Source organism: Pan troglodytes, chromosome 7 (assembly GCF_028858775.2).
Source record: "Pan troglodytes isolate AG18354 chromosome 7, NHGRI_mPanTro3-v2.0_pri, whole genome shotgun sequence".
Classification (NCBI taxonomy): domain Eukaryota; kingdom Metazoa; phylum Chordata; class Mammalia; order Primates; family Hominidae; genus Pan; species Pan troglodytes.
This window is the reverse complement of record NC_072405.2, coordinates 150,825,335-150,852,374: the sequence shown is the minus strand read 5'-3', so window position 1 is coordinate 150,852,374 and position 27,040 is coordinate 150,825,335. Positions and strand designations below refer to the sequence as shown.

The 27,040-nt window shown below is 53.8% G+C and overlaps 1 protein-coding gene across 5 annotated transcripts in view; it reads left to right on the top strand.

Moving 5' to 3' along the window:
• AGO2 (argonaute RISC catalytic component 2) overlaps positions 1–27,040 on the top strand; it is a 115,601-nt gene that overhangs the window by 62,780 nt on the left and 25,781 nt on the right. For all 5 annotated transcript variants that reach the window (XM_024345294.3, XM_024345295.3, XM_016959913.4 and 2 more), the window contains exons 3-13: positions 53–173; positions 10,359–10,540; positions 12,492–12,628; positions 13,474–13,608; positions 14,429–14,516; positions 15,775–15,922; positions 16,749–16,868; positions 17,017–17,139; positions 21,562–21,695; positions 23,703–23,887; positions 25,369–25,528. In XM_024345294.3, the coding sequence (XP_024201062.1) occupies positions 53–173; positions 10,359–10,540; positions 12,492–12,628; positions 13,474–13,608; positions 14,429–14,516; positions 15,775–15,922; positions 16,749–16,868; positions 17,017–17,139; positions 21,562–21,695; positions 23,703–23,887; positions 25,369–25,528 (1,533 nt within the window). The remainder of the gene's footprint in view (positions 1–52; positions 174–10,358; positions 10,541–12,491; positions 12,629–13,473; positions 13,609–14,428; positions 14,517–15,774; positions 15,923–16,748; positions 16,869–17,016; positions 17,140–21,561; positions 21,696–23,702; positions 23,888–25,368; positions 25,529–27,040) is intronic.

Genomic DNA, 27,040 nt, shown 5'->3' with positions numbered 1-27,040 from the left:
GCCATTTTCTCCATTTTATTGACATTTTGCCCGACTTTTGTCTTTGTTTCAGGGAAATCGTGGAACACATGGTCCAGCACTTTAAAACACAGATCTTTGGGGATCGGAAGCCCGTGTTTGACGGCAGGAAGAATCTATACACAGCCATGCCCCTTCCGATTGGGAGGGACAAGGTAAGCTCCCCGGGGTGCCCTTGGTGGAGTAACATACGGTGAAGTAAAGCTCACACATGTTGTAAAGTCCGTCATGCCTGTTCTCATACACGAAACTATTTCACTGAGGAGGAGAGAGCGGTTCGCTGCCACATGCTTCGTCCTGAGATCCATAAAAACTACCTTCTGTGTGTTGTGGCTTTCAGTGATGGGGGTTTAGCTTGTCTAGGTCCAGACACGGATATCGAGAACTTGCTGAAACCACCAAACTTTAAGTACAAAGTACACATGCTAAACACAAGCCACAAACCACCGCCAGACAAGAGCTTAGAGTAAGCACCAGTATTATAAAGACCTACAGAGGCCAAGGCAGGAAGATGGCTTGAGCTGAGGAGTTCAAGGCTGAAGTGAGCTATCTCAGTGCGCCACGAATTCCATCCTGGGTGACAGAATGAGACTCCATCTCCACAAGAAGACCTATGGAAAATTACGTTCCTATAGGGGTATGTGAGAGAGAGACATGGCAGTGAGGCCCAGTTAACATTCTGCTCTAGCCAGTGACTCATCTGAAATTAGAACGATGGTGATGAGTCAACCCGGAGGGAGCGGGTGTATTAAAATGTCACCTTCTTTTATTACCTTTAGCCTTATCATGGCTTTATTTAAAAAGTAATAAAATTTCTGCCCAGAAGTTGTCACTTCTTGAGAATATCTTTCAACAAATGTGCTGCTGCAGAGTGATACGGGTGTTATTCGTAAGTAGAAGAAGAGCAGAAACCAGGCTCAGAAATAATCTTTACAGGCCGGGCGCGGTGGCTCACGCCTGTAACCCCAGCACTTTGGGAGGCCGAGGTGGGCGGATCACAAGATCAGGAGTTCGAGACCAGCCTGGCCAGTATGGTGAAACCCCGTCTCTACTAAAAATATAAAAATTAGCTAGGCGCCTGTAATCCCACCTACTTGGGAAGCTAAGGCAGGAAAATCGCTTGAACCTGGGAGGCGAAGGTTATGGTGAGCTGAGATCGTGCCACTGCACTCCAACCTGGGCAACAGAGTGAGACTCAGTCTCAAAAAAATAAAAAATAAAAAATAATCTTTACACATACTTTAAGAAGCAAACACATCAGAAACCAGGAGTTTAACAACCATGAGAATGAAAGGCTGATTCCCTCTGGGAACAACATACACAGTTTGCTTTTTAAACCCTGAGTTCCTGAGAAAGAAGCCAGCTCCGTATGCAAAGGGTCTCAAGTTGCTGTCAGGGATGTCTGTTTTAGTGGGAGAGCAAGTGGCCTACAAGCAGCTCTCTCTACAGACATTCAGTCTTCTTCCTTTTGCTTTTGAGACAGGGTCTGGCTCTGTCGCCCAGGCTGGAAAGCAATGGTGCAATCACGCTTGCTGTAGCCTTCAATTTCCAGGCTCAAGCGATCCTCCCACGTCAGCCTCCAGAGTGGCTGGTTTTTCATTTTGATGATAATCTTGAAATGAATAAGCTCCTTTCAGCCTTTCTGGATGGTCAGCAGAGCCCAGCAATCTCAGTGCCCAGTGATGCTCCTTCACCTTATCATGCTCTGACAAGGGGAGAACGTGCTGTGACTGAGCAGAGACCGAGTTACGATATAGAGCTCTGCATAAAGCGATCTCATGGTTCTAAGAGGGGCAGTGGTCTGTGCGTTGTCACTGCCAGCCCAGGGTGATAGACGGTGGTTTTCCCAAGAGGAGCAAGTCCTAGACCAAATGCACATCAGTCAAGCACGATCACCCCTTGCAAACTAGCGTGCTGTGGAGCTGAAATGTAGTCATTTTAAAGTTCTGTGCTTAATTTGCATTTGTTTTTACTTATAGTTTTATAAGAAAGAAAAGCATAAGGAGTTTGTGCACAGTTTTGTCTGTACATGTTTATATTTACACACAAGGCGGGCATCAGGGTAGTTTTTCTGAAAAGGGGCTGAGGGCGTCTATATGGTATTTGATATTTAAATTTGAGACCTGTCATTGTGGAAATTAACTGTGCACACACTCTGGGGTAAAACTAGATATGGGTGTGAGGCCTGGCTCCACCCATCCTGTGGTGGGACCTGGGGCATCTCAACTGGCCAAGCCTCAACTGCCTCACCTGTAAAACGGAGAGATGGCAATAAAAACTACTTCCCAGGGGCTTTGTGAGACTTCAGTGAGCATGTACATCCCTGTCCGGTGCCTGTGCCCCACAGTCCTGGGTGGTGCATCTCCCACCAGCCCTCGCCGGTGCCCGTGCTGCTGGCCCCATGCCACATGTTCAGTAGCGAGGGTTTAAAATTCTTTGTTTAAGGCTAGGTGCAGTGGCTCATGCCTGTAATCCCAGCAATTTGGGAGGCCGAGGCAGGCGGATCACTTGAGGCCAGGAGTACGAGACCAGCCTGGCCAACATGACTAAATCCCGTCTGTACTAAAAATACAAAAAAAAATAGCCAAGCATAGTGGCACACGCCTATAGTCACAGCTACTTGGGAGGCTGAAGCATGAGAATCACTCGAACCCGGGAGACGGAGGTTGCAGTGAGCCAAGATCACACCATTGCACTCCAGCCTTGGGCAACAAGAGCAAAACTCCATCTCAAAAACAAAGGAAAAAAGAAAAGCTCATGTCCCAGAGAGCATAGAGAACCTACTCAAAGCCACTGTGTTCGGTTAGCATGGGGGTACCCTGGCTGCAGACCACGCTCCTCGCACTGGTTTGGGGGTTCTGTAGGATCTCTGCAGGGTGCAGAAATTAACCTTCTGTGTGAGAGCCTGCGTAAGGCGGTGTCCCATGTCCATCTTCTCACATCGTGTCCCAGTGTCGTCTTTGGGTTTTGTCTTTTTTCTGTGAAGTACTTTTTCGTGCCTCACTTGTGGTAAGAGCGGAATCGTTCTGGTGCTCCATTACCCTGGAGGCTCGTGGGGACTCTGGCAGCTCTGGTCCAGGCCTCTGCACAGGGGGCCCGTGTCATATCGCCCTTACACACGAAGCTCCTAAATCTCCTACTGCAATGTTAGCCTGCCTGCCTTCATCCCAGCCCCTGTGTGGAAAGAGAGACGAGTTCTCCCAGGCCCGGGAGACGCTGGGACCACCCAGCCTCACTCTTTCACCTCCCAGAACTGGAGGTGGAGACAGGAAACTATACAAGTTGATCAGCATTTTGGGTTGAACTCCTGGGTTCTTCTTTGAAGGCATGATTTGTGTCGTCTGTTCTTCTTGGCTCTGGGTCCAGCTCCATGCCTCCCCTTGTCGGGTCCCGTGGAAGGTCTGCAGCTCCCTGGAGCTTCTCTGCTCAGTTGAATAGAAAATTTAGGAAGGTGGCCAGAAGGAGCACTGTTTAGGAACATATGGAGACAACTATAAACTCCCTAAATAACAAAAGACAAGTGGCTTTGGCCTGGAAGGGATTTGGGTGGTGGAAGATGAACCTGAGAATTTATTCCCACATCTCACTGAATGATCAAATTGAACGTCTGGGTTGACGCGGTCTAGGAGTGGTGGTGGACAGCACCGGTGTCTCCTTCCCAGGAGGAAGTTAGGGCAGACCCACAGCTCAGAACAATAGCAGACCCTGCCTGGAAGCAGTGTACCTTGGGAGAAGACAGCCACGCACGGAGTTCACTGTTGAAGGACATGGTAGTTCGGCACTCCTGCCTGTCCGCCTCTCTGTGCAGCTCAGCCATGCCATGGCCACAGGAGTGCCGGGCTGTTGCCTGCTGACCTGGGATGGGGGTGTCTGGCAGCAAGGGAGGCCAAGGGCTCCCAAGGCAGTGAAGCTTCTGCACCTGAAGGCTTGGGGAGAGAAGGCGGAGGGGGCAAGGAGAGGCCTAGGAAGCCATGGGGGGCTCCGCTTGGGCAGTGTGCGGCAGGGAGCCTGCCCAGCCTGGGCCTGGCACAAGCATCTTTGGGGCTGACCTGCAACCTCTCAGGGCCAAGGTTCCCCTCGAATGAGCCAGGTGCTTTGACCCAAGCCCACCCCAATACAAGCTGGTCAGGAGGTGGTGCTGAGCCCTAACCGAGCAGCCACTCCCTGTACCTGCTCTGTCATCTGCCAGGTGACTTTGAATTCCCACTACACTTTGCAGACATGATGGGTGGGACTGGTTTTGGTGCTGAGGTCTTTTGGGGGTCAGTGATCTGCCTTTCGAGAGCTGCTGCCCTACAGAGTCACAGGATGCCTTTAGACCTCAGCACCTGGCACATTTCAACAAGACATGAACTGCACGGCCCCTTCTGGGAGGGGCATGTGGCACGCAGCCTGGCAGCTGTCTCTCGGCCTGGGCTCGGCAGGCATAGCGGGTGTGGTCGCTCTTCCTGCCGCCCCAGGGAGGCCCCGTCTAGGTCAGGATCCTCGTGGCCAGCCAGACATGCCACGCCTGCCACGCTCGCTCCCTCCTCAGCAGCAGTGGACAGGGAGGCCGTGGGCTCAGCCAGGGCCATAGCCAAGCTGAGTGCAGGAACAGCCTTTTGAAAGGCAGCTGCGCCTCTGTGCCTTTTCCCTGGCTTCATACACAGTTTCTTTGTGCTCTGTCTTTTTTTTTTTTTTTTCCCCAGACATGGTCTCACTCTGTCACCCAGGCTAGAGTGCAGTAGCACAATGTCAGCTCACTGTAACCTCCACCTCCCAGGCTCAAGTGAGCCTCCCACCTCAGCCTCCTGAGTAGCTGGGACTACAGGCATGTGCCACCATGCCCGGCTAATTTTCTTTTCTTTTTTTTTTTTTTATTTTTGTATTTTTAGTAGAGACGGGGTTTTACCATGTTGGTCAGGCTGGTCTCGAACTCCTGACCTTGTGATCCACCTGCCTCGGCCTCCCAAAGTGCTGAGATTACAGGTATGAGCCACTGTGCCCCGCCACTAATTTTCTTTTTGTAGGGACAGAGTTTTGCCACATTGCCCGGGCTGGTCTGCAACTCCTGAGCTCAAGCGATCCAGCCCGCCTCGGTCTCCCACGGTACTGGGATTACAGGCGTGAGCCCCAGGCTGGCCTCTTTGCATTCTTTACAGTGCTGTTTTCCCTTTGTTGCTGAGTTGTGTGACGACCCCAAAGAGGAATCACCCCATGACAGTCCTACTTCTCTCACCCTGAGGATTTCCGGACAGGGAGGCCAGCCTGCGGGTTTGGCTTGTTTGGGGAGATTGGATGTCACAGGTGCCTCGCCGTGCTCCAGGCCTTGGATCGAGTCCTGGGCTGACATTTTCTATTATCCATGTTCAGAAAATGGCAGTTGGGCCACTCCCAGATTGTAGCGCTGCAACACAATTGGCACCAGTGCCCTGTGAGGTGGGTGGGGCCACCTGCTTGTCCCCTTGTGTGCAGGAAGCCAACGGAGCCACCTGCCCGAGGTCAGAACACGGGAGGCAGCAGGGCTGGGAGTGACCTTCAGATGTCATGTCATTGGGACCGAGCGCTTTGGGCTGTTGAGAGGCGGCAGTGTCTCGGGTGTGGACCACCTGCTGCTGGCGGCCCAGACGCACACGGCGCCTGTCCCTTGGAGAGCCATGTGCCTCCTGCCCTCGTGGCGTGATGGCCGTCGTAAAATCTCCATGCAGCCCTAAGCTGCCACACACGAGCACCAGCCAGCCACTGTGGACGTGGGATGGGCAGATAGTTACAGAGCCCGGGGTGACTCTGCTGTCCTTTCTCTGCGGGCCAAGCGGAGGCTGGACTGCAATACATTTACAAATTAGAATGTATTTTGCTGTGGGAAAATAGACCCCTTGGAATTGCCCCTCGGTGTTGACTACAGAGGTTTTTGAAAGGTGGCATTGACGGGCATCCGATCCGTGCCAGGGCACAGCACTGTAGGCTGGATGCCGAGTGCTGTTGCTGCAGATGTACTCGGGCCTAAAGTACCTCCTGGCTGGGGCGTGTGTGAGCTGGAAATGCACGCGCTCTCCCACTCCCAAGCTCACTCCACTTGCACGCCATGACCTGGACGTGCTGTTTCTGGACGAGGGGAATGGCACTCCCTTCTCAGCGACCAGCTACTCCTGTTGGGACCCAGTAGCAGCCAGTCCGTACTGGAATTGTCCCCCCATGCCCAGCCAAGCCACTGGTCCTGGGCCCATAGAGACTCTGTCTCCCTTTCTGGAGTCAGACAGTTTGACAGGGGCACTCGCCCCTCTGCTTCCTGCCACCTGGCCCGGGGCGCCTCAGTCAGCCCCTCCAGATCTGTTTCTTTAACTGAGAGCGGGACACCTTCCCCCCTCCCAAAAAAAAAAAAAAAGAAAGTAAAGGGGGGAACCAGTGAGTGCAGGAATGCCTGCCATGTTGCCAGTGTTATGCCAAATGTGCATTTTCAGTTACTGTTACTTGTGTGTGACTTATTTAGAATTTTATTATGAAGTAGCACTAATGAAAAAGAAATATATGTACAGTTGGCCTTTGAACAACAAAAAGGTTAATGGTGCTATATTAGCCAATTTTCATGCTGTTGATAAAGACTGGGCAATTTACAAAAGAAAAAGTTTAATTGGACATACAGTTCCATGTGGCTAGGGAAGCATCGCAGTCATGGTGGAGGACAAAAGGCACTTCTTACATGGCGGCAGCAAGAGAGAATGAGGAAGAAGCAAAAGCAGAAACCACTGATAAACCAATTTGATCACTGTCACAAGAATAGCACGTGAAAGACCAGCCCCCATGATTCAGTCACCTTCCTGGATTCCTACCACAACATGTGGGAATTCTAGGAGATACAATTCAAGTGAGATTTGGGTGGGGACATAGCCAAACATATCAGGCGCTGATTCCCCATGCAGTCAAAAATTCATTCATAAGCTTTTTTTTTTTTTGAAACAATTTCTCTGTTGCCCAGGCTGGAGAGCAATGGCACAATCACAGCTCACTATAGCCTTGACTTCCCTGGGCTCAAGCGATCCTCCTATCTCAGCCTCCTGAATAACTGGGAGCACAGAGATGGGGTCTCCCTATATTGCCTAGGCTGGTCTCCAACTCTGGACTCAAACCATCCTCCCACCTCAGCCACCCAAAGAGCTGGGATTATAGGCGTGAACCACTGCACCTAGCTATGTATGACTTTTGACTCCCCCAAAACTTAAACTACTACTAATAGTCTGTTGTTGACCAGAAGCCTTACCAGTAACATAAACTGTAAATTAACACATATTTTATAGGTTACATGTATTATATAGTTTATTCTTCTTCTTCTTCTTTTTTTTTTTTTTTTTTTTTGAGACAGAGCCTCACTCTGATCCCCAGGGCTGGAGTGCAGTGGTGCTGTCTCGGCTCACTGCAACCTTCACCTCCCGGGTTCAAATGATTCTCCTGCCTCAGCCTCCCAGGTAGCTGGGATTAAGGCGCCCACCACCACACCCGACTAATTTTTGTAATTTTTTGTTTTTTGGTTTTTGGTTTTTGGTTTTTTTTTTTTTTTTTTGAGACAGAGTCTTGCTCTGTCGCCCAGGCTGGAGTGCAGTGGCGCGATCTCGGCTCACTGCAACCTCTGCCTCCTGGGTTCATGCCATTCTCCTGCCTCAACCTCCCGAGTAGCTGGGACTACAGGCGCCCGCCACCACGCCCAGCTAATTTTTTGTATTTTTAGTAGAGACAGGATTTCACCATGTTAGCCAGGATGGTCTCGATCTCCTGACCTCGTGATTCCCCCACCTCAGCCTCCCAAAGTGCTGGGATTACAGGTGTGAGCCACCGTGCCTGGCTTTTGTTTTGTTTTGTTGAGTTTTTTTGAGATAACATTTCACTCTTGTCGCCCAAGCTGGAGTATGGTGCGATCTCGGCTCACTGCATCTCCGCCTCCCAGGTTTAAGCGATTCTCCTGCCCCAGCCTCCCAAGTAGCTGGGATTATAGGCACGTGCCACCATACCCAGCTAGTTTTTTTGTATTTTTAGTAGAGACGAGGTTTCACTCTGGGCCGGGGTGGTCTCGAACTCCTGACCTCGTGATCCACCCGCCTTGGCCTCCCAAAGTGCTGGGATTACAGGTGTGAGCCACCGCGTCCAGCTGGTCTTGTTCCTTTTTATGGCTGCATATTATTCCACAGTGTATGATATTGTTACAGCTAGTTTTTGTATTTTTAGTAGAGATGGGGTTTTGCCACATTGGCCAGGCTGGTCTTGAACTCCTGACCTTAGGTGATCCATCTGCCTCAGCCTCCCAAAGTGCTGGGATTACAGGCACGAGCCACTGTGCCTGGCCCTATATAGTTTATTCTTATATGCTTAAGCTGGAGGAAAGTTATTTAAGAAATCATAAGGTAAAGAAAATATGTCTACTTTTCATTAAGTGGAAGTGGATTATTATAAAGGATCCCCTCTGTCTTCATGCTGAGGAGAGAAAGGAGGAGCTTGGTCTTGCTGTCTCAGGGGTAACAGAGGCTGAAGGAAATCCATATATAACTCCACTTGCGTAGTTCCAACCCATGTTGTGCAAGGACCAGCTATGTACATTTATTTAAAGAGTGGTATTAAACCACATCCTGTACCCCCAACCCAGGCCCAGCTGTTCCCTCCTCCCACCCTGAAATCCCCCATGGGCGAAGCCTTGATTGCGTCCCCCCACCGCCACCCCCTCCGCTGTCCTGATGAGTTGAGTGAAGCTGGCCCTTCCCTCTGTTGGTTTCCTCAGCTGTGCTGCATCCCCTGTGCGTATGGCTCTGATGTCTGGAAGGAATCGTGCTGCGGCGCCCTTCTGTGGCTTGCTGCTTTTCTTGCTATTCGATGTTTGAAGTCTATCCGGCTGGAAGGATTCGATCCTTTTCCCCTGCCCTCATCTTTTGCAGATGGTCCTCGGGGCGCGGCCAGTTTGGGGCCATCGGGCACAACAGTGCTCTGAGGGCTCGTGGGCATCTGCCAGAGCCAGCCCAGGCCCAGGTGGAAAGGGTGTGTACCTGGGACCCAGGTGTGCAGGTGACGCCCGCAGAGTCTGGTCGTAGCTCCGTGAGGTTCAAACAAGGTGTGGCAAGAGGCCAGGCCCTGGGCGACAAGGATGAGCAGATGGGAGCTGGGCATGGGCATGGCGGGCAGTGGGTGAGCGAGCAAATGTGCCTGGTGCCACCAAACAACACTGGACCTGGGCATGCTGGCACACTGGGGTTTGTGGTCCTGAATCAGGGAGGGCACCTCAGGTGCACAGAGCAGAGGCAGCAGGCCCTGGGCAGGCTAGGAGAGGCCGGTGCTGAAGACCTGGGACCCTGGCATCACACATGGAGTGGGAAGGCCTTCCGGGTCCAGATCCCGTCTCTGCCCTTTCATGGCTTTGTGGCCTTGGGTTATTTTTTTAAGTCTGGGTTTCTGTGGTTTCATGGATAAAAAGTGGTGAGTCGGCCAGGCACAGTGGCTCACGCTTGTACTCCTAGCACTTTGAGAGGCCAAGGTGGGAGGATCCTTTGAGCCCAGGAGTTCAAGACCAGCACAGGTAACATGGTGAAACTCCATCTCTACCAAATTAAAAATTAAAAAATTAGCCGAGTTTGGTGGCGTGTGCCTGTAGTTCCAGCTACTTGGAAGGCCAAGGTGAGAGGATCCCTTGAGCCTAAGAGGTCAAGGTCGAAGTGAGCCAATACTGCACCACTGCACTCCGGCCTGGGCCACAGTGAGACCCTGTCTCAACAAAAGTGGTGAATGAATTTTCCCTTGCTGGGGTCACTGGGCATATGAGGATAACATATATACCATCCGTAACCTGTCACATCGGTGTTCCTCAGACACTGGGAAGCATGATTAGCAAATAGCAAAGTTGCTTCACGCGTCACCTGAGTGGGCTCGTGTGTGTCCACATATTTGGAGGTATGAGGGCCAGATCGCGATTCAACTGTGGGTTCTGAGTAGCGGAGTGGGGTTTGCAGGTGACGGCAGCATGATCTGGCGTTAGGTGCAACCCATAGGTGAGGGACGGGGCGATTCAGAGACTGGGAGGAGAGAGATAGTGAGTTCATTGTTTGGGGGTGAAATGAGGATACGTTTTCGACCACTGTGAGTACACCAGCCACTGCCACATGTGGCTCTGTACATTTAAATTCATCAAAAGTAAGTGAATAAAGTTTAAAATTCAGTTCCTTGGTCATATTTCAAGTGCTCCATAGCCACATGTGGCTAGTGGTTGGCTAGAGGCCTGGGCAGGGACTTCCTCACCCAGGAGTGTCTGGAAGCCAACCACTGCCAGGCTGCGTCCTCCCTGGGGCTTCGCAGGAGGGAGTAACCTTGTGTGCCTTGGATCCTCGCAGGTGGAGCTGGAGGTCACGCTGCCAGGAGAAGGCAAGGATCGCATCTTCAAGGTGTCCATCAAGTGGGTGTCCTGCGTGAGCTTGCAGGCGTTACACGATGCACTTTCAGGGCGGCTGCCCAGCGTCCCTTTTGAGACGATCCAGGCCCTGGACGTGGTCATGAGGCACTTGCCATCCATGAGGTGAGGGCGCCACACGGGACCAAGGGCGGGGGACTCCCCTGCAGCTCCGAGGGCCCCCCGCAGGGTCTGAAATCTGTCTGAGGAACGGCTCATTCTTGGATCCAGGGTGGGAATGGTCACGCGGGTTTTCTGTGATGAAGATAATACAAATGGTGCTAAGGTGGAAACAGTGTTAATATAAACATAAGTCACCAGCATTTTCGGCCTGGCCCGGAACGTTGGCCTCCCAATAGGCACCAATAGTGTGCACGTTGGTGCCTTCGTGTTCTGCGCAGCCCTCTGCACCCAGCACTTTTCTGCTCATCTCTTGCCCTTGGGACTCGTGATAGGAGAGTAATGCTGTGTTCCCAGTTTCGTGCTGCATGCATGTCTGCAACTCTAGGGACCGTCACCGCTGCTTTTTGTGACTGTTGGGGACATCCTTTTTCTCAGGATTACTCTTTTACCACAAATGGCCACACTTGCAATTGCTGGGAGAGGGTGTAGGGGAGCAGTTGAAGGGCTCACAAGCTGCCCAGTTGCTGGGCAGAGGGTTGCACTAATTTCCTGAGTGGCCCGCTGTTGCAGGAGCAAGGCCAGCTCAGCGCGTCAGCCCTCAGCACACCTGCCCTCACACTGGTGCCCGGGAACAAGTTGAGTTTTCAAGTTTCATCTCTTTCGAACCAAAGCCGAAACCAAAACAAACCCCACAGTGACAAACCCCAGGACTGACCAAAGCTTTAAGATTCCAGGAGAGAGTTGGGGCTTCCCTCATAGAAGAGAAGGTGCTTTGAGGCCATGTGTAAGATTTTTAGAAGGGACCATGGTGTTCTCAGTCTTCAGGCATGGGAGGAGGTGACCAAATACAGGACAGGCTGTCACTCCCGGCAGGAACACACCTTCCCCCACGTGTAATCTGTCTCTGCTTTGAACTATCGGTGGAGGAAGGCCGTAGGTACGTGGAGAAACACTCTAGGAGGATGGTTGCCAAAATGGCATCTACCTTTTTAATAGAGTTGCAGAAATGACTGTGATTCTTTTCCGAATTCCTTTGGATTACTTACATTAATTTTATAATCAGGGAGGAAACTGCTGTTTTCATTCTGGGAAAAGAAGAGCAGTAGAGGCGGGATTATTAGCACGTCTCAGGTGGAAAGTGAAAGGGCCGTGTAGGTGATTGGATCAGCGCAGCCCACAAGTAGGGAGCATCGAGGCTCACAGCGTGTTTTCCCTTCAGAATCATTAGTGACGGCGCCTCCCGGGCCACCAGACCCCACGGTGCCCGTGCAGCAGGTGAGGCTGCTGTGCTGGAGAATGTGTCTGCTTCAGTCGAGTAGCTCCAGCCGGGTCAGCACAGCATCCCTAGCAGGCCCGGAAGAGGTTGTGAAGCCCTCACGCTGGCCCTTCCACCTCCTACGGGGGAGCCCACAGCGGGCAGCTCCGGGGCCTCGGAGCCTACCTGGGGAGCCCACGGCTAAAGGAGCCGGCAGATGCTGAGTCATGCGTGGACAGCCACTGGCCAGAAGCAACACGTCTCCCCACGGCTGGGGCTGGGCCTGGCTGGGGCTGGCACTTGGCAGGTGCCCACTTCTATCTGCGCTTGGGGACACAGGCCCCAAGAGGTGAAGAGTAGACAGTGAGGACAGTAAGGCGAGGCAAAGCCAGGACAGGGAGTCTGGACCAGAAACACGCCAGGTCCTGGGGGTTTGTGATCCACCTGTGCGGTGTCTTTAAACATCTTTCACCATCCCCCAGTGAGGCCACGGGTCCCCCAGCCTGCTGCTGTCACAGTGTCCCACACAGCAGGCCATGCACACAGGCTGGAGTGCCGTGTGGTAAACGTGGATTTAAAAGGAGGGGAAACGGAACTCTGATGAGGGTGTGGTGGGCGCAGGTGAAGCCCACCCAGAGGCAGCTGTTCCTTCTGGAAGACACATCTGACGGGAGGCGGGGTGGGGTCTCTTGGTTCCAGGTACACCCCCGTGGGCCGCTCCTTCTTCACCGCGTCCGAAGGCTGCTCTAACCCTCTTGGCGGGGGCCGAGAAGTGTGGTTTGGCTTCCATCAGTCCGTCCGGCCTTCTCTCTGGAAAATGATGCTGAATATTGATGGTAAGCAGCGCCCTGGGGTCTTCACTGCAGGGCAGGGTTGGGCATGGGCTGGGGGGTCAGGACCCCGGTCGGGGGGTGGCATGTGGCCAGCTCCACGCGTGGCCTCTGTCAGAGCCAGCGCCGCTGCGTGACACCTGGCTGGTCTCACCTGCAGTGTTGGGTGGGTTACGGCAGTGGCTCTCAGGCCAGCGTGAAGCCACGAGATGGTCGCACCCTCAGAGGCTGTGGTCAGGGGCTGAGGCGGGCCTGAGGATCCGGGGCTTCCTTGCTGCTGGCCTCCTGTAGGCCTGGGTTTGACTGTAGCCTGGGTGTGGCCTGTCCCTCTCTTGGGAGGCTTAGTCGCTGCTCTGTGCAGGACATCCGCTGCCCTCTCTGTGAAAAAGACGAGAGTGAAGGCCAGTGAAAAGGATCTGTCTTCTCATTTGGGAGCTGATTATTATGAAAAGCTCTAGAAAGCAATGAGAATTTGATCTTGCTCAGTTATACATTTATTGAAAAAGAACTACATAAAAGGAAATGGTGAATTTCAGAAATATCTACACCAGACGGTAACCAGAAAATCCTACAACGCTGGCTTCATTCTCGGAGGGTGACTTTAGTCTTTAACTAATCAGCCAGCTCCTTTCTGTCACCCTGACCAGAGGGAGGGCCAGCAGCTAGGGCCTGGGCTTGTCACTGCTGGCCTGCCCGTGTCTGGGCCTGAGGCTAGCCTCAGTAGGGAGTGAGAACCCCGGCCGGGTGTCCCCACCATGGCTGGCCTGGCCTGTGAGGCCCCTCCAGGACTATGGGCCTGTCCAGCAGCCCCACGGTCACGCTTAGGGCTTTGCCTCTTTTCTCGCCTACAGTGTCGGCAACAGCGTTTTACAAGGCACAGCCAGTAATCGAGTTTGTTTGTGAAGTTTTGGATTTTAAAAGTATTGAAGAACAACAAAAACCTCTGACAGATTCCCAAAGGGTAAAGTTTACCAAAGAAATTAAAGGTAATGAACTGTCCCAGCACACCTGGCTGAGGGCTGGGAGGCCCCTTCCCGTCCGCCTCCGGGACGGCATTTTGCAGTTCTGGTTCTTGTGCGCATTTGGGGAGGTGGGGGTGGCAGAATGTAGCCATCAGATGAGGTAGCATGGAGATGAGTTAGATCCATTTCCCAGAGCGGGAGTGGGGGTTTCCTGAATAAATACAACCCCATGGGGTGAGGATGAGGTTGGGGAGTCAGTCATGTCTGAGTCATGATCTCAGGACTAGAAGCAGCAGCGTGGCTGTGATCAGCATTTCCTAACGCTGGAACCTAGGATGCGTTTTCTTTTGTCTTCATTTAATCCTTACACAGCCCGGCAGGTGTCTGTACCCGGTCAGCCTGCTTTCTACTCCAAGAAACTCAGACTGGGGGGGTCTAGGACTTACCCGGGGTCCTTCTGCCCATCAGCAACAGAATGGGGGGCCCACCCCTGGCTCCACAAGCCCTGCCCGCTGAACCCGTCCTTTTGGAAGGCCATTTGCAGGGCCATCCACCGTACCCTGTGTTATCACGATGACCCATGGGGGGCGCAGAACAGCACGAGGGTGGACACCCCATGCTCTAAGCTGAGCCTCCCCTCCACCACGTGGTACTCTTGTAGGTGAGACGGACCCGGCTGGGGTGGCCTGGGGGTGACCTGTGGGTCACCCTCCCTAGGGGAGCCCTGCAGCCCCCCATAACTTGGGTCCCCAGCCACATTCCTATGAAAACTGATTCTCGCAAGTGGCGCTTGCACTCAGGTCGGGACAGCCCGGACGCCGATGCCTGTGTTCTGTGTCCCCAGGTTTAAAGGTGGAGATAACGCACTGTGGGCAGATGAAGAGGAAGTACCGCGTCTGCAATGTGACCCGGCGGCCCGCCAGTCACCAAACGTAACACGCCCTTCCTTTCAGACTCTCTTGGCTGGGGCCCCCACTGTCACTCCGACGGGCACACTCTGGAGCCATGATTCTGTGCCCATTCTCCAGAAAGGACCGTTTCATGCTGTTTTTCAATCCCAAAATTGTCCCTTACATGGCTCAGTAGATTCCAGACTTCACCTAAGAAAATAAACTCAGTCATGAAATTCCCCCTGGGTGCTAGAAGGGCCGGCCCAGGCTCTCTCTCCCTCTTCCTTCCTGAGCCTCACAGAGGAGAGAAGGGTCTTTTGCGTTCATTGTCCCATCCTTAGTGCTGGAGGTGGCGGGTCTGTGGCCCTGACCCACGCCCCCTTCCCTGGGCCAGTCCGTGTGTCCCGTCATTACGGCAAGAGCACGGTTTGGTACACAGGCCGGAGTGGGGGTGAGAGTGCACCGCTGTCCTGGGTTGTACTGGTGTTCCTTTGCGGGAGGAGGTGATAGATTTGGCCCCTGTGCCCCAGTTAATGTCTCCCAGGCCAGTAGGGTTCGTTTATTTCATGGATCATTCCATGGAAAGTGCCAGGCCTGTTGCCAGGCACTGGAGGTACCAAGATGCCCGTGGCTGAGGGAGCAGAAGGATGAGAGGGCCTGTGGCCTGGCAGAGGCTGCAGATGGCCCGGCAGTCTGGATTGGGGGAAGGGGTCCGTGCAGCGGAAACTGAGCCATGTGGCCCTTTGCCCTGCACTAGCAGCCCCCGTGCCCTCATCCCCACACAGAGGCCAACCCTTCCTGTGCCTGTGGGCCTCCCCCTCACTCACCCATACTGCACCCAGGCGTCTCCTGCCGTCACCATGCGGAGGCCCTGGCTGCCGGAACCGGCCTGGCCTGCTTTCCTCGTCCTGTCCTGGGGGCTTCAGGCCTTCTGGGCACCGGGAGTGCGCGGCATGTAAAAGGCTTCCAGGGTCACCACGGTCTGCTGGAAGACGCGCAGGCCTTTCTGGTTGTGCCCATTCGTCCTGACTCCTTTACACACACTGTGACATTGTGGATAATTTATGAGTAATGATGCATGTAGGTATTTTTTGTTTCCCAACTCCAGAAACAAAATGAGAATTTAGGGGCTCAGAAACATTCCAGATAACCCAAAGCACATGACATGGTTTTCACTCCCGGAAGTGCTCTGAATGTTTGCTCCTCACACGTCACCCTAAAAAGCAAACGCAAATGAAAAGCAGCGCAGGGGAAGGGGCTCCGGGATGACCTTGGCCTGAACAGCCCCTTTGCTCCTCAGATTCCCGCTGCAGCAAGAGAGCGGGCAGACGGTGGAGTGCACGGTGGCCCAGTACTTCAAGGACAGGCACAAGTTGGTTCTGCGCTACCCCCACCTCCCATGTTTACAAGTCGGACAGGAGCAGAAACACACCTACCTTCCCCTGGAGGCAAGTCACCTCTTCCTGTGTGTCTCTGGGGGCTTGGGAGGGCGGCGTCCCAGGCTGGGGCATGCAGCTTCGAGAAACCGCCGAGGCCCCAGTCAGGTACAAATGGCACTGCCTCTGCTGCTGCAGGAACGCGGGTGGGTTAATGGGCTTTGTTACACCTCGGTTTTGCCTTCAGTAAAATGGGGTCCGCAGCTCTCTTGTGGGATTGGCGTGAACCTTGCCTGAGGTTGTGTGTCACGTGTCCAGCAGGCCCCGCAGCGGGAGGCAGGTGCTCCGTCACTGCACCGTTGCGTCATTCACTCTCCTCTAACATCACGACTCTTTGAAAAATCCTCGTCTTGGGAAAGGATCAAATTCCGACCCTGAGCCATGTGCTGTAACTCTTCCCTTGGTGTTTAGATTCTGGCACTTTCCTGTCATTCAGGTAGGGCTGGGCGGCTCCAGCACCTTGTCCCACAGGTGGACGTCTTTCGCACCTGCAGCTGCTTTCACGCCCGCAGCCACCGAAGACTGGAGAGAGCCCAGAAGTGCCGGTGTCAGGACACAGCCCCGCTCACCTGGTGGGCTGGGCACAGAGGCCATGGGGTCTCTGTGTTCGCGTGACATGGGGTTTACTTAGCAGGCATTTCTGTTGTGAAGCGGAAGGCCGTGGAGCAGCCCCCACAGCAGACACCTGCACAGCACTTCATAGCCCAGGGATGAGGCAGAGACGGTCCCAGGCAGAGCCAGGCCACCAGCCCCTGAGCCCCCTGCCCGCTCCCCTGGTCACTCCAGTGCAGCACTGACAGTGCAGCACTGACGGCCTGTCTCTACATCCTCTTCACAGGTCTGTAACATTGTGGCAGGACAAAGATGTATTAAAAAATTAACGGACAATCAGACCTCAACCATGATCAGAGCGACTGCTAGGTCGGCGCCCGATCGGCAAGAAGAGATTAGCAAATTGGTGAGCGTCAGTCCCGGGCAGGGCTGCCCTGTGGAGTCCAGTCCGGTTTCCCTGGCACAGAAACCTCTGATGCTTGGAACGGAGGCAGCTGCTAGAGAGATGGGAGGCCTCTACCCACTCCGTGCGTTTTCTTGTTTCCCTTTGCCAGATGCGAAGTGCAAGTTTCAACACAGATCCATACGTCCGTGAATTTGGAATCATGGTCAAAGATGAGATGACAGACGTGACTGGGCGGGTGCTGCAGCCGCCCTCCATCCTCTATGGGGGCAGGGTACGTGCGGGGCGGCGGGGAACGTGTGGCTGCGGGGCGTGTCTCTGCCCCGCGACCCCTCTCAGGTTCTGAGCCATCGCCCGCGGTGTAGACTGTGTTCCATGCAGGAGAATCCTTTCTACTCCCGGCTGAGCCTGTAAAAGATGTGAGATTTCATAAAGGAATGGCTTTCCTTGGTCCTTTTTAAAGTTTTTCAGAATTATCCTTAATGTTTTCAGAAGATAATTTTTATTATCCCATGAAAGTTTAGAGAGCACCATTCTGTGTGTGACAGACACTCACCGAGGGTCGAATTATTTCCCAGAAGGCTGTACTGCTTTTCTATTCTTTAACTTTTGCTTTGGGGATGTTTGGTAACAGTTTTTTGTCCTTGCTAATTTAACTTCTGGTTTTGTTTGTTTTGAGGCAGGGTCTTGCTCTGTCACCCGAGCTAGAAGGCAGTGGCATGACCTGACCGTAGGCCACTGCAGCCTCTAACTCCCGGGCTCAAACAGATCTCTCACCTCAGCCTCCCAAGTAGCTGGGAATACAGGCGTGAGCCACTGTGTCCAGCCCTTAACTTCTCCTTTTTATCAGTGTGTAACCAAAGGTGTCCTGAGCACTGAGCCCTCCAGGGTCTCCCCTCATTTCCTCCTGGGCTCGCTCGCATACCACGGTTGCAAGCATACCATGTCTGATGGGAGGGCCCAGAGGTGACCATGCTGGAAGGGACACCAGGGCTCTGCAGGGTCTTAGTGTCAGAGGTCACTGACTTTCTTAAGCACCTGGCATCTGTGTAAGGGTCTGCCTAACCTTTCACACCCTAGTTTCTACCTAATGGAATTTTATTCTCATCCTCAAGACCTGTAGCGAGGTTTTGGTTTGTTTTTTGTTTGTTTGTTTGTTTTTCCTGTCTTACTTTAAAATATGGGTTCTGGGCTGGGCGCAGTGAGTGGTTCACATCTGTAATCCCAGCACTTTGGGAGGCTGAGGCGGGTGGATCGCTTGAGGTCAGGAGTTTGAGACCAGAAACCCTGTCTCTACTAAAAATACAAAAATTAGCCTGAAGTGGTGGTGCACACCTGTAGTCCCGGCTACTCAGGAGGATGAGGCAGGAGAATCCCTTGAACCCGGGGGGTGGAGGTTGCAGTGAGCTGAGATCACACCACTGCACTCCAGCCTGGGCGAAAGAGCAAGACTTGTCTCAAAAAATAAAAAATACTTAAAAAAAACAGTTCTGTTTTTTAAATGTTTCAGAATTCAGAAGATACAAAAGAATTAAAGGAAAAAGTATCTTTTTTCCCAGTTCTCAGTTGCCCTCTCAAGAAGCAATTGGTGTTCTTTCTCCTTTGTAAAATCACCCAGGGATGATTCACCCCTTTTTGTGAAAATAATAGCATCACCTATATTTCTGTGCCTCGCTGTTTTCTAGCTAATATTTCCTTAGAGCTCACTGAGAGGCTGCTGGCCGTACTGTGTTGCTGTTCATGCGTGTCTTGTCCTCTAGCACTGCTGCGTGGCACCCCATCACGTGGGGGGTCTGTGTCCCTGGTGGTGGGCATGGCCACTGCTTGTCTCTCTGAAGAGAGTCTGAGCAAGGCCCTTCAGCCCCTCCTTGGCTCGCTTGTCCCCCGAGGCCCCAGATGCTGTATAAACACAGCCCAAGCCCAGGAGGAAGAGCCTGTGATCCCCCTTCATGAGTCGGGGAGGAGACGCCCCGGGAGGGCAAACGGGGTGCCTGGCCCCTGTGCGGGGATGGGGCTTTTGAACCCAGCACCGCTTCACAGCCCTGCTGGCTTCTGTTCCCTCGGGCTTCAGCTGTTAGCAAGGGCAGTGGTTGTCTGAAAAACAGAAGAGCTTGTGTAAGCCGACCTTGCAAAAATCTCAGAGTGTAGGGATTAAGAGAGTTTGTAGGCTGGGCGCCGCGGCTCATGCCTGTAATCCCAGCACTTCGGGAGGCCAAGGCAGGAGGATCACCTGAGGTCAGGAGTTCGAGACCAGCCTCCGGTCAACATGGTGAAACCCTGTCTCTACTAAAAAATACAAAAATTAGCTGGGCGTGGTGGCATGCGCCTGTAATCCCAGCTACTCGGGAGACTGAGGCAGGAGAACCACTTGAACCTGGGAGGCAGAGGTTGCAGTGAGCCGAGATTGTGCCACTTTACTCCAGCCTGGGCAACAGAGTGAGACACTGTCTCAAAAAAAAAGGCCAGGCGTGGTGGCTCACACTTGTAATCCCAGCACTTTGGGAGGCTGAGGCAGGCGGATCACCTAAGGTCAGGAATTCGAGACCAGCCTGACCAACATGGAGAAATCCCGTCTCTACTAAAAATACAAAATTAGCTGGGTGTGGTGGCCTATGCCTGTAATCCCAGCTACTCGGGAGGCTGAGTCAGGAGAATCGCTTGAACCCGGGAGGCAGAGGTTGCGGTGAGCCAAGATCGTGCCATTGCACTCCAGCCTGGGCAACAAGAGCGAAACTCTGTCTCAAAAAAAAAAAAAACAAAAAAAACTTGTAACTTGTTTGAGGCAGAGTGTTTCTCTGTTGCCCTGGCTCCAGTGCAGTGACGCGGTCATAGCTCACTACAGCCCTGACCTTCCGGGCTCAAGCGTTCCTCCCACCTCAGCCTCTCGAATTGCTGGGACCACAGCCACACCACCACACCCAGCTAGGTTTTTAATGTTTTGTAGAGACGAGGTCTCACTATGTTACCCAGGCTCATCTTGAACTCCTGGGCTCAAGCAGTCCTCCCACCTCAGCTGGGATTACAGGTGTAAGCCACCGCACCTGACTGAGCGTGTAATGCTTCTGTTAATACATGAATACATTTTTCCAGATCTCTAAAACATTATAATGTGAGGAAACATTCCTGTCCCCTACTCTACCTACCCCTGGTCCATTGTTAGTGCAAAAAAACAAAATATCCCTCAGAAAGCAATGTGTACAGCAGGAGTTCTCGACCAGGGATGATTTTGCCCCCCAGGGGACATCTGGCAGTGTCCGGAGACATTTTTTATTGTCACAACTTGGGGGTGAGTGGGATAGCCTACAGGGCACAGGACAGCCCCGTAACAAAGAATCACTGAGCTTCAGATGTCAGTTGTGCTGAGGTTGAGAAGCACCTGTATAGTAAGAGCATGTGTGTGTGTGCGCATGTGCGCGTGTGCGTGCATGCGTGTGCATGCATGCGTGTGTTCATGTGCATGTGAGTGCATGCGTGTGTGTGTGTGCGCACTCCCTGTCTGGAGCCCCAGGCTGTCTGTGAGACTCTTGCACACAGGGAGGCTGGTGGGAACAGGCAGTAGTTATAAAAATATAGGAAACAAAGCATTTATTTCTATCACGTGTCTGATTTCTACAGCAGGCTTGTATTTTGTACGAAAGATGCTTCCTGCTAAAAAAACAAAAACCTCTCCAGAGTAAATGACGGCAGCCCAGGCACAGCCGCATCCTTTAGCAATGCCCCCAGGCCTAGGAGTGCCTGTCCCTCCCACATGGGACACTTCCTGGCCCACCCTTCCCTTGAGAATCACTTGAAGCCAGTTCAGAGATTCCTTAGGTGACAGTGCTCCGGGCTGGCTGAGAGCTGGCTGAGAGCTGACAGCGTATTTGCACAGCCCGCCTTTCTCTTCTCAAGTGGAAGTAGCTCCCGTTTCCGACACAGCTGCAGGCAGTGGCATGCTGAGTGGAAAAAGCTATGGGCTCAGTCCCAGCTCTGATCTCCCCTTCCCACATCATTGATGCTAGAGGAGGGGAAATGAGGGAAAGCTCTGTATAGAACAGGAGGCCTTCCTGTAGCATGGCAAGGCCTGTAGCATGGCAAGGCACTTCTCTTCCTCCAGGCTGCTCATGAGGTTGGATGGAGCTTTGGGCCTCCCTCCTCCTGGCTTAGCTCCCATCTGTCTGTTCATTACTTACCCATCCATCCTCCATCTAACTCCATCCATCCATCCATTCATCCATCTCTCCATCTCTCCATCCACCTACCTACCTTATCCACTCATCAGCCATCCACCCACCCACCTTATCCACCCATCAACCATTTACCCATTCACCTTATGCACCCATCAGCCATCCACCCACCCACTTTATCCACCCATCAACCATCCACCCACCCATCTTATCCACCGATCATCAACTGACCACCCACCTACCTTAGCCACCGATCAACCATCCACTCACCCATCAACCATCCACCCACCCATCAACCATCCACCCACCCATCAACCATCCACCCACCCATCTTCCACCAGCCCATCCATCTACTGATCCTGCCAGTTGTCTGCATCACTAGGCAGGTCAGAGACAGGAGACAACACAAAAGTTCTTTCCCTGAGAAGCAATTGTTGGTCAGGGGGACCAACAGTGAGAGTGACAAAGTCTAAGGTTGAAGGAATATGTTTTCCATTTTTTTCTCACCCTGAACCTTTTGCCATTTGCAGAATAAAGCTATTGCGACCCCTGTCCAGGGCGTCTGGGACATGCGGAACAAGCAGTTCCACACGGGCATCGAGATCAAGGTGTGGGCCATCGCGTGCTTCGCCCCCCAGCGCCAGTGCACGGAAGTCCATCTGAAGTAAGCCCGCCACAGGCAGAGGCTCCGGCCTGGGGGTGCTGCCCGATGGGCAGCTCGAGTGACCACTTGCAGGGCTGACTCTGGTTGGGGTGGGGGTGAGGGCGCTGGTATGGGTTTTGATGTCAGGGTTCATCAGCCTTTCCCTGTCACGTACCATTGGCCGGGCCAGGGCAAGACACGCTGGCCCCATCGGTGCCCCTCTCACTCCTGGGACCCACCCTCGCAGTGAGCATGGAGAAGTAACGCAGACCGTAGACAAAACCAAACAGGATCTGAAGGAAATTTATAAGTAGGGGCAAAAGAGAGAATTGGATTCAATGAACTACAGTTATTTTAAAAAATAATAATTTGGCTCCATATTTGTGTAAATTAGAAGGAGAGAATGAAGACAGAATCAGGAAGAGATGGGTCGGGCACAGTGGCTCATGCCTGGAATCCCCAGCACTTTGGGAGGCTGAGGCAGAAGGATCACTTGAGGTCAGGAGTTTGAGACCAGCCCATCTCTACGAAAAATAGAAAAATTAGCCAAGCGTGGTGGTGCACCTGTAGTCCCAGCTACTCAGGGCACTGAGGCTGGAGAATCGCTTGAACCCAGGAGGTGGAGGTTGCAGTGAGCCGAGATCACACCATTGCACTCCACCCTGGGTGAAAAAGCAAGACCCCATCTCAAGAAAAAAAACAGGAAGAGATGGTGAAATAGAGAGGTGGAGAGGCTGGGAGTGTTACCTTCCTTCCCAGACAAGAGGAGTGATTAAGAGGAGAGAAGTTTTGGTTCAGGTCTCTGCCACCTGCCCAGGTGAGCACCGGGCCCTCTAGGAGGCCCAAGTGCTGTGGAAGGGCCTGCCCTCACCCAGGATGCTCGCCTCGGCCAGCACAGCCGTGCCAGGTACGGGCCCAGCGGGACCGTGTTGGGAGCACACAGCAGGGTGGCTCGTGCCTTTGTGCCACACTTCAAAGGGAACATAAAGTCTTTGCTTCCCCGCTCTGTGGGGGCAGCAGGGGAGAACTCCAGCCTGTGAGGTGTAGCCGGTCCCTTAACAGTTCCAGCAAGGGCTGACTGCGAACGGGCATGGCCCTCAGAGCTGACGTCTTGCTGGCGAGTGGCCATCTGTCCTTCTGAGGCCACCTTGTGTCCACACTGCTGGCAGAGGAGGTGGAAGCCTAGAGAGGGGGTTTGGGAAGCAAGCTGAAGTAGGTTAGTTCTGAACACGGGGTCGCCTCCTGCCCCTTCTTTTGTCCTTGGCCCCTTCCTTCACTTTGGCCTGGAGCTGAAGATATGGGTGGACACGCACGTGTTTCTTGACCTGATCTAATGTACAGGAAATTGGACACTGGCTGGGTTGGAGTGCCGTGTCCTCGCCCTTATTGTAGAAGGTGACATGATTCTTAGTCTTCGGCTTAAAATAGAAGCCGCTGCCCTGCCTCCCACCCCGCCCCAGCTTCACAAGGCTGGCCGTTGCCAGCTGCTGCCACTCCTCAGGCTGCAGGCTGTTGTTTTCTCTCGTGATGATGTCATACAGTCCGAGTTATGCCCATCAGAACTACTGGGGGAAAAGATCCAAAAGGACAGTGAGCTGAAAACCTCCCTCACTCTGACAGTGCCTGGCCTGCGCGTGGGGAGAGCGCTGGCCTCCTTCACAGGAGCTCCAGGCGCTGCTCAGCAGCTTTACGGGGACAGCATCGCATCACCGCCCTGGGGCCGCCACAGCCGCGAGGCAGCGTGAGCGCGGTTTAAAGGCTGCTGTGTTACGGTGGCAAGTTAGCCGCATGTGACTTTTGAGTGCACTTACATGTATGTTTAGCACACTTAACCTTTCTCATGAGTTAGTATGTGTTAGGAGATGTAGCTCTGAATTCTGGCCTCATCCAGCACTTTAAGAACAATTTTGACCTCAATGAAAGTGCTTTGGGCTTTGTAAAAATGACGCCCTTGTGTTAGAGCCTCTGGTCAGCCTGAGTTCTCTGCCATTCCCAGTGCCCGGTAGTGAACGGAGCCTTCTCCTGCAGGTCCTTCACAGAGCAGCTCAGAAAGATCTCGAGAGACGCCGGCATGCCCATCCAGGGCCAGCCGTGCTTCTGCAAATACGCGCAGGGGGCGGACAGCGTGGAGCCCATGTTCCGGCACCTGAAGAACACGTATGCGGGCCTGCAGCTGGTGGTGGTCATCCTGCCCGGCAAGACGCCCGTGTACGGTAGGTGTGGGCGCTCCCGCTGGCTGTGGGGAGCCGTCGTGGTCTCCGTGGGTGTTTGTTCCTGCCTAAGCCCCTCTGTGTTTCTGCTGCACTGAGAAAGGTGCTCCTTTCGGGCCTTTCAGGAGGCTGAGGAAGAAGAGGTGGCTTCTCATCACTGCCACTTCTGATCACTGTGTTCAGGGCCTGCCTCCCCGTCGTCCTGTATGATGCCGTGGTCCTGGGCAGTCAGCACCCTTAGGTGGCACAGGCCTTGGCACATGGGTGGGCACCCCGCCCATCATACAGCATGCGTGTTGGCTGGATGGGGGAGCGTTTGTTTAACGCACAGAGCGTTGCACCAGGGTCACCTCCTGCCCGGGACTCAGCCTATGTGTAACCACTCTGTGCCCACCTCAGAATTTTGTGGAGTTTCGCCAAAGTCCATGCCAGGGGGTCACCCACAGGGCCCCATGCCGAGCCACAGACAGATTATTGACATGTAAAAACCACACTTCTCTCAGTTCAACATCCCAAAAAAAGAAGGGAAGAAAAAGCTGTCGGTGTTGACATCCTGCTAACACTGTCCCAGGGTCACCATTTCCCCAGACATGCCCAGGGAGCAGCTGACCAGTTGCTTCATGAAAGAGACCAGGAATAGCGGGGGGGTGGGTCCGTGGAGCTCTTTGATGTCAGGTCTACATCTGCCAAGGATTTGGAGGGTGCCAGTGTTTTTATTTTTAACCACCCAAGCATTTGCTTACAGCCAGGGCGCCGTGGTGTGAGTGACCCTCCTTTTTTTCTTTTCCTTTTTTTTTAGACAAGGGCTGGCTCTGTCTCCTAGCCTGGAGTGCAGTGGTGTGATTTTGGCTCACTGCAATCTCTGCCTCCTGAGTTCAAGCAATTCTCCTGCCTCAGCCTCCCGAGTAGCTGGGATTACAGGCACACACTGCCATGCCCGGCTAATTTTTATATTATTAGTAGAGACAGGGTTTTGCCATGTTGGCCAGGCTGGTCTTGAACTCCTGACCTCAGCTGATCCACCCGCCATGGCTTCCCAGAGTCCTGGGATTACAGGTGTGAGCCACCGCGCCCGGCCAGTGTAAGTGGCCTTCCTAAGCAGGGAGCCAAGTCCTTTCTTTTAGTTGGGCTCTTTCTCTCCTGCCCTGGGGCCCTAGGTGAGGCATTTAAATTGTTTTGTTGATAAATTGGAGGGATGAGATAGACTCACTCAACTTCCCTTCCTGAGGGAGGGGAAGCCTAGCCTGGGCAAGGCGGGCACAGCCGTGCTGGAGTCTGGACTCCAAGGAGCTTGGCATCCCCCTCGGGACCGGGGACCCTCTTCTATCACCGACCTCGGACAGAGGGGGACACGCAAAGCTCAGCACAGCTGCCATGGCTGCACTTGCCAGATGGGGGCAAGAGGGCTGGTGGCAGCTGCTGCTCTCGGGGCCAGCTGAGGAAGGGGCACCAGCAGAGCTGTGTGTGCCTCTCATGTCCCTTAGCCGAGGTCAAGCGTGTGGGAGACACGGTGCTGGGGATGGCCACGCAGTGCGTGCAGATGAAGAACGTGCAGAGGACCACGCCGCAGACCCTGTCCAACCTCTGCCTGAAGATCAACGTCAAGCTGGGAGGCGTGAACAACATCCTGCTGCCCCAGGGCAGGTGAGGCCCGGCCCCTTTACCTCCGCCTGCGGACCAGGGCACAGTGGGACGCCTGGCAGGGTGGGGTGCGGTATGCAGGGGGCAGGGGGGCAGGGTCCCCTCACCTGGGCCCAGCACCGTCCTGGCCACAGCAGAGCAAAGATGTCAGACATAGATCTGGCTGCTCACGCTCTGCTGGGGATCAGGGGCGTCTGCAGGAGTTTGAGCACTGTGGCCGGGTTTCCAGACAGAGAAATTTGTGCCTCGAATACCAGTGGGCAAGGCAGAGCAGGGCATGCCTTGGATGGCCAGGAGATGGAGATGGGCTTCCCTGGCTCAGCAGCAGCAGCTACCATGTGGACCAGGGCCCTCCACCATGCTTCCCACGCCAGGCTGGTCATGGATGCTGCGTCATGCTGGGACTTTAGACTGAAAAGCTCCGCATGGGAGCACACTGTTGGCAGCTCCCGGGCCAGGACAGGATATGTGGCCAAGCGCTGGCCACCTGCCGGTCTCAGAGGCCCAGGGCTGACCACTGGGGACGGGGGTTGGGGATGATGGAGCTGCACCCTCCTCTGGCACCTCCTGACTGGCTGAGCATCCAGGTATTCCAGGGCAGGGCCAGGGTTTGCTTCTTCCCCTCCTCCAAAGCCACCAACCTGTGATGTAGGCAAGAAAGACCTCTCTACACGATGACAGGCATCTTTGCCAACCCTGGCAGTTGTCTTAACATTTGGACGACAACAACAGAGAATACGTAGAATCAGATTATTTGTGCGTTTGGGCAGGAGGGAACTGGAGGCCATAGGCAGCCCCTGTGGCGTGGATCTGTTGGAGCTCCCAGTCACAGTGGAGCTCAGCTGATAAAGCCATCCTAAGCCAGGCAGTGTGCTAAATCTGCATCACTGGCACGCCGTCACAGAGTTAAGAATCCTAAATCGAACTGCCTTAAGGCAGTGACCCTCTGTATTTGGAAAGTGGGCGGTGGTGAGCCCCTGCTGTGTGCACAGGCCTGTGCTTGGCCACCACAGTGTCCTCACACCTGAGCAGCTCTTGAACCCCAGCGGGGCTCGTTCCCGAGTGTCCTACTCAGCAGGACTGATTGGGGCCAGGAATTTCCACCCCTAGCAAGTGGACGGACACGGTGCCGATGCTGCCACACGGGGGGCCAGGTTTTGAGAGCTACCGAGTTACATGCACCGAGAAACAGTCCGTTGAATTCATCAGGGAGCGGGGTGATAACATGGGAAGAACCTGGATTCCGAGTCGAACGGCCGTGAGCGTGGGCGCGGGCTCTGCGGTGGAACGGGTTCGTGGGAATGAGCAAAGACCAATCCAGAGCTGGCTGGGAACTGAAAGTGCTGTTCCTCGGTCAACAGGTTCTGTATTTATTGAGTACCTACTGTGTGCAGGGAGTTTGGGCCATAAGTGGGCAGCACCGGGCCGGAAGTCCTGGTGGAGGCACCCAGGTCATGAGCCCATCGTACAGGCGGCAGGTGCACAGCAGAGCCGTGGGAGGACCGTGAGAGCAGA